We start from the raw sequence: 7,309 nt of genomic DNA, 5'->3' as shown, positions 1-7,309 counted from the left end.
ATTGACGTTAGTCACACAGCCTGGTCGAGTCGTTTTCGTACCGAGAAAACGTCCGTGTGAACGCTCGTCCCGGGACGCATTTGACACGGGTCGAAAACGACCCGTGTCGAAAACGACACGGAGCGTCGTTGAAGAGAGCGTTCACACGACGCTATGCGAGCTGTGAGCTGAGAAAAAAATACAATGCGTCCAAGCGAACAATGCGAATTAAACAATCAAACTCTTCTGACTGACTTCCAACTATTCTGTTTACTTTCGTGTTGTGACGTACTAATTCCAACCCGAGTCGCGCGATCACACGGCAAAAATGAACCAGGACTCGAGTCGTTTTCGCACCCACTCTGGAGTGGGTGCGAAAACGACTCGGGTCGTTCCGACCCGAGTGGTTTTCGTACCGAGAAAACGTCCGTGTGAACGCTCGTCCCGGGACGCATTTGACACGGGTCGTTTTCGACCCGAGTTCCTTCGCTCCGTGTGAACGCGGCTTATATCTTCGATCTCGATCGGTTGGGTGCAATCGTGAACCGATGATCGATGACGAAATCCCAACTGATTCCCATCACGAGTTTCTAGGCGCTAATACATTCTAATATAAATGTTATTATGAGCCACCACCACTACTACTACTACTAGTATAGTAGTACTAGTAGTACTAGTACTAGTAGTAGTACTAGGATTGACTCATCGATAATAATAATATGTAGGATGATTATAAAAGTTATATCAGTGAAAATCAGTAACTATATATGAACATATTTACGCCATGTATTGAAGAAAGTTTTTTAGATAGCTCGGCAACCTTTACAGCTGCCACACTGCCAGTTACGCCTAGTAAAACGTGTTTTCGATCCAAAGTACACGTCATGCTTTCACACTTAAGGACGCAGACATGTTTAATTGTATACGACAACAAACACCGCCATCTCTCGGATTTTTACACATACATCGATATAGCCAGGAACATAGAAATAGATACATGATAATTTGCGCAAATGCCATGGGAACACTCCCCCCCCCCACACTTTTCAAAGGGTGGGAGACACAATATCAAATGTCCCCCAGGTTTTTCAACATGTGTTTCTGCATAATTATAATCCTTCTATAATATTATTATTTTGTGCTTGTCTCCACAAAATGAAAAAAAATAGAAAGTAGGCCTATAACAAATGACTCCCGATTGATATAGCCTATAAACTGAATACATGAACCGCGACCGTGAATACAGGAAGGCTGCTATAGGTGCCCTAGGTAAGGGATATTGAAAGGATTTGCTAGTCTCGAGTTTCAGAATCTTGCCACTCCATATCCGATCCTACAAGCATGCACATGGATTTAACGTAGACTTGTAATATGTAATGGCTAGTATACGCGCGCGCTCGCTATAGCTCTCCATGCAGTAGCTATTGATAACCGTGGTATATATTATACATTTGTATATATATTACGACGTATTATTATTTAGGTCGTACATACTGCACGCCTGAAACGGTGCTCGCGCATGCACGTACACTATCTCCCGAGAAGATTATAATATTTTGCAAAAATTATAAATTTAAAATGAAGAGGGGTCATCCTAGCATAGATTGATATGACAAAATTCCATCAGTAGACCAAAGATGTTAAAACCAATTGGTTAATTAAAACCAATTGGTTTTAACATCTTTGAGTAGACCTCAATTCAGATATAGGAACCAGACCTTGCAAGGTCCCCGCTGCATATACGATCAGTATAACCTGAATACAGGGGCGGCGCCACAGGGGGGGCAGGGGGGCGGTCGCCCCCCCCTATTATTTGCAAGAAAAAGGAAAGAAGAAGAAGAAGAAAAAGAAAAAGAAAAGAAAAAGAAAAAGAAAAAGGAAAAGAAGAAAAAGAAAAAGAAACATCTTGCAAATGTCTTGCAAATGATTGGTGGGGTGGGGGAATCCCATCATTTGCAAAAAAAGGTAAAGAAGAAGAAGATTCTTGCAAATAATAGGGGGATCGCCCAAAAATGAGTGATGTAGCCTACAAACTGGACCACTTTCATCGAAAAATCGAAAAATTAGGTGTCGAAATTCAATCCATATAAAACCTGTGCTTAATTTGATAATCGATGTCAAGGTGTTATTTCCTTGGGAGTCCCAAGTTGGGACCATCATTTGTCGATGATGCTGTTTCCCGGCGGAAAGGTAGGCACACTTGAGGGTGTTAACAACTTATAAATTATAATTACAACGTTCAGACTGACCTCTAATAATACTCTTACATGCTATCTTATTTTTACGAGGAGGGGAGGTTATGTGATCCGGTCTGTGCGTTCGTGTACACGTTAGCGTGTGTGTGTGTGTGTGTGTGTGTGCGTGTGTGTGTGTGTGTGCGCTGCGGTGCGTGCGTGGCGTGTGTTGTGACGCGATCGATATTAGCCGCGTCAGGCGAGCGAGCCAGGCCACAGTCCGGCTGCTGGCTTGACTTGAGCGACGAATCGAGCAATACATGTACCTGGGCGTTATATCGTGGTTATTCGTGTGTTCGTGTAGTCCGGTATGGGCGTAATGTCCGCTGGCGAGGTATGCTCTCTTCCGTGAGTGGCCCTCTGTCTAGTCTTTAGTTTAGTGTGTGTAATGCGGCACGCGCATGGCGGTCGTGTGTGTTGTGTGTGTGCGTGTGCGTGCGTTCGATCTCTCTCCAGGTCATGTTTTTCTTCCTCTATACATAATAAACAACAATAATTGGTTCAAGTGCTAACAGCATAGATTCTTAAAGGCAAATCACTAGTTCCCCCCACAGTTCCGTGAGACCCCTCTTTTAAAGCGGCCCGGTGTCCAGTTTCATAGGCATTTGATATTTCAACGAATCCTTAGCTAGTTTCCGCAAGAGACACCGCGGCCCAGCATTTTCGAAACCATCAGCCCACAGAGAGATTCATTTCGCACGAGGCATACGCACACATCACAAAACATTAGGTTCGAAGCAGACACGCGATTTTACAGTCTGAGTTTAGCCTTTACCAGAAGCCGCCCCCCCCCCCATTTTTACATTTTTATGAGTAGGGCAACATCAGACGCAGATACCCGGGTGACCGGAGTGGAATGTGCGGGTGAGCTCCCACCCCCCCGGGTTGCCGGGAGTGTCCTTGTATAGTTGGCTCCTTGTTCCCTGCACAATTTTTTTGTCCAGCAATTTGAGGGCTTTGATTTTAGCTAAACTTCTGAGAGCTTCCGGCCGGACCCGCTGCCAGGAAGGCCGTGCTGCCCCTGGACCGCGCGCCACGGGGCACGTGAGGGCGGGCCGCCTGGCCGGATCATCAACGGTTGCGCTAAAGTGTATTGCGTAAACAGAGTTTCTAACGAAGTACCGTAAGCGCAAAGCTCGGTAGATGTGATTCATCGAACGCAGGGCGTAGCAACCTGCGTAACGCAGAAGTGTTGAATGAGAGTTGCCTGGGTGTAGGAATGCCGACAGGACGGGCCATCGTAGGCTCTGGCTGTCTTTGAGCGACCGGCCGTGCCAGCATAGAACCGAAACGTCAACAGACTGTGCGACAGCATACCGATAGGAGAGCCAAAACTGACGCGGCCTCTCTTGTATGTAAAGCGCCCATGATGGCCTAGCTGTCTACAGGAGTGGGCTGGATGTGATACTTGTCCTCATTTTCGTTTGTATGATGTGTGTTACACAACACTCGTGGAACAGCAGCGACAACGTACGCGTGGCGTGCGTGGCGTGTGCACGTACACGTGCGTTCGTGGCGTGCCTTCGCCGTACGCCTAGCACGGCAGTGAGCGTGCGTGCGGTGTAACGTACAGCGTCGTGCTTGTGTGCACGTACAAGTGCCCGTGGCGTGTGCACCTGTACACGGCTAAACTACGAAGCTCGCTTATAAACGAAAACTATGCCAAGCTATGAACACAAAAAGCGTCAAGGCGAGCAACGGTGTCTGTGTATATGGTAATTATTTTTTATTTTTAGTTGAGTAGTAATTTTATAATGTTTTTTCTCAATAAAAAATGCAGTGCTGCGGTGATGCTGAACAACCTGCGGAAATTTCGAGTGGTTTACGCAGCCTCGTCAGGCTCGTGTAACAGTTACGGCAAAGGTTTAACGTTTTAAATTTTAGCTTGATGAATCGCACCCCTAAACGGCCTCGCTTGCGTACGCGAAATCGTACCGAAAATTTACTAAATAGCTGGTGTTGACCTGGAATCAGCAACTAAGCGAAGCGTCGAATTGGCGTACACAATGATTTACGGCAAAATATTTGCAGTACGCAGCTTGCTGAATCATGAACTCTACCCACCCTGGACCCCACCCAGTCAGTGGCAAAGCCGCACACGTATCAGAGTCTACAGTTCCCAGGGGCGTGTAGCGCAGGGGGGGTCGGCGGACGCCCTCCCTGCTCGCGCAGAAAAACCATGCTGAGGGGGTCTAAATTTCAAAAATTTGCTGGGGAAGCCCCCAGACCCAAAACCTCATTCGCGTCTTCTGTACACGCCCTGGTTTTCGCCCCTCCCCCCTAAGAAAATACCCTGGCGCCGCCCCTGCGCTGACAACAAATACGGCTGGTGTTAGATGGAGGCCTGTACCGGCGTATTTGGACGCTCGCCCGAGAACTGGACGCTGCATAAACTCTATCTGCCTGATGAATGGTAATATAATGTTGAAAATCAAATGTGACGCCGAGGAGGAGGAAAGAGGAAAGGAGGGGAGGAAAAGGAGGCGTAGGAGGAGGAGGAGGGGAGGAAGAGGAGGAGAAGGTGTTTGAGTAGGGAGGAAGAGGAGGGGAGGAGAGGAGAAGGTGTTGAGTGGGGAGGTAGGAGGAAAGGTGTTGATGTAGGGAAGGAGGAGGAGGAAGGAGGGAGGAGGAGGAGGAGGATGAGGAGGTAGCGTAGGAGCAAAGAGGGAGAAGTGTGTTGGAAGTAACAGGGAGGACCGGGGGGAAAGGAGAAGGAGGAGGGGCAGGACACAGAACGAGGGGCCACGGAGACAGGTTGCCTCAACTCCGAACCACAGCTCCTTCCTCCTCTCCCTCCCTACTTTCCAACACCTCCTCGCTCCTCCTTCCTGCCGCTACTCAAACAACTTCTCCCCTCCTCCTCCTGCTCCTGCCCCTACTCCTCCTCTTCCTCCTCTTCCTTCTCTCCGTGCCTCGCTCTCTCTCCTCACCTCCAGCTACTCATCCTACCATCCTCCTCTCAACCTTCCCCCCTACTCTGCCTTCTCCTCCTATTCCTCCTTCTCCTCTTTACTTCCAACACCTTCTCTGGCCTACCTCCCGCTCTTACCTCGCTAGTCAACCACCTTCTTCTGCCTCCTCCTACTCCTCGCTCACCTTCCCCGCTGCCTCCTGCTTCCTCCCTACTCAAACCCGTTGCTCCTCCCGGCTCCTCCTCCCGTCAGCCTTCGACCCATCTAACTGGACTCCTCCTCCTCCTCCTCCCTCCTCCTACTCCAACACCTTCTTCTCCTTCTCTCCTCCTCCGCCTCCCTCCCTCCTTACTCAACACCTTCTCCTCCTCCTCCTCCTCTCCTCGGCTCCCGTACTCAAACACCATTCCTGCCTCGTCTCTCTCGCTCCTCCTCCCTCACTTCCCCCTGCCTCCTTTCTCCTCCCTCCTCGCCTACTCCAACACGTATTCTCGCTCCTCCTGCTTCCTCANCGAGTGGTTTAGGGCACCTCGTCAGCTCGTGTAAAGTTACGCAAAGGTTTACGTAAATTTTAGCTTGATGAATCGCACCTAAAACGGCCTCGCTTGCGTACGCGAAATCGTACGAAAATTTACTAAATAGCTGTGTTGATGAATCGCAACTAAGCAACGTCGTTTGCGTACACAAGATTTACGCAAAATATTTTGCGTACGCAGCTTGATGAATCATGAATCTACCCCCTGGACCCCACCCGTCAGTGCAAGCGCACACGGTATCAGAGTCTACAGTTCCCAGGGGCGTGTACACACAGGGGTCCGGACCCCCCCTGCTCGCGCAGAAAACGCATCTGAGGGGGTCTAATTTCAAAAATTTCCTTGGGGGAGAGCCCCTCAGACCCCCCTTTCGCGTGCTTTTGTACACGCCCCTGGTTTTGCCCCCCCTAAGAAAATACCCTGGCGCCGCCCCTGAGAGATACACATAGAGAAAGAGTGGAGGAGGCATAATGCGGAGGAGAGAATAAAATCAAGAAGTTTATGTATATAATAGCGCGTTCACACGTAGAAAAATCCACGGTTCGTACGCGTACGAAACAGAGTTTCGTACGTACTCGCGATAAATTTCCTTCGTCTGAACGACCACGTATAGCTATTACTCAGTTCGAAACGCGTATCACTATCCTGACAAAATGAGTGCGTTTCCTATAGGATATACTATACAGGATTTACTAAACCTAATGCCGGTGGCACCCGATATCATAGGAATCACTGAGACTAAATTAAATTCAAAGGCTAACTATAATGTTCACCTGCCTAACTACACTTTCATCCATGTTAACTCTGTAACTAATGCAGGTGGAGTTGGACTATATATCAAAGATTTAATAAGTTTTACTATCGTACAGAACCTAACATTTAATAACATAGCTTGTGAAAGCCTCTGGGTAAAACTGCAACGAAGTAATAAACACAAAGGCAATCCAATTTTTGGTGTAATTTACAGACACCCTAATCAAGACATTGAGCCATTTGACAATAACATGCAGGATATTTTAGCTAAACTAAATTCATTAAAATTACTGGTGACATTAATATTAACTTATTAAAGTTTGCATCTAACAAATATACCAACAACTATCTAAACAACATCTATTCCAGTGGGTGCATTCCTCTAATAACTAAACCTACGCGACTTACCTCGACTAGCCAATCTCTAATTGATCACTTTTACACCAATGACCTAAACAGCTTAATCACGGCTGGCATCATCTAACATGATGTGTCAGACCACTTACCAATATTTATTCTAGGAAAACATGCTAATGTGAAGAAAACTTACAAAAAAATTAAAAAGAGAGATACTAGGCAATTTGAGCCCGATTCATATCTGGATGACCTTCAACATACCATAAATATTTCTAACCTAAACGAAGGTGATATTCATACCTCAATGCAAAAACTAATCGACATAATGCGATGTAACATTGGCAAGCATGCTCCAGGGAAAGTTATGCCCAGAAAAGAAACTAAGCGTACTAACACTCCCTGAAGTGGCGTAGACAGGTCTTCAGTTGTGGGGGGATGATTTCGCTGTTACTTCCATCATAATGTATATGAAGAGTGTGCGCGAGCAGCGCACACTGCGAGCGCCTTTGGCACAAAGCCCTTAATGGGTGGGGTCCAGGGG

General features: G+C 47.4%; 1 protein-coding gene across 2 annotated transcripts in view; it reads right to left on the bottom strand.

Moving 5' to 3' along the window:
• Positions 1 to 893, bottom strand: part of LOC106818019 (phosphopantothenoylcysteine decarboxylase-like) — a 10,653-nt gene extending 9,760 nt beyond the window's left edge. Inside the window, exon 1 of one of the 2 annotated variants that reach the window (XM_014822732.1) lies at positions 761 to 893. In XM_014822732.1, coding sequence (XP_014678218.1) covers positions 761 to 865 — 105 coding nt within the window. In that variant the 5' untranslated portion in view covers positions 866 to 893. The remainder of the gene's footprint in view (positions 1 to 760) is intronic. The other variant, XM_014822733.1, reaches the window with a different exon arrangement.
• Between the last annotated feature and the right edge of the window lie 6,416 nt (positions 894 to 7,309).

Source organism: Priapulus caudatus, unplaced genomic scaffold (genome assembly GCF_000485595.1).
Source record: "Priapulus caudatus unplaced genomic scaffold, Priapulus_caudatus-5.0.1 Scaffold1978, whole genome shotgun sequence".
Classification (NCBI taxonomy): Eukaryota; Metazoa; Priapulida; class Priapulimorpha; order Priapulimorphida; family Priapulidae; genus Priapulus; species Priapulus caudatus.
Note: the sequence above shows the minus strand (reverse complement) of the source record. Positions and strands in the feature narration are given on the sequence as shown.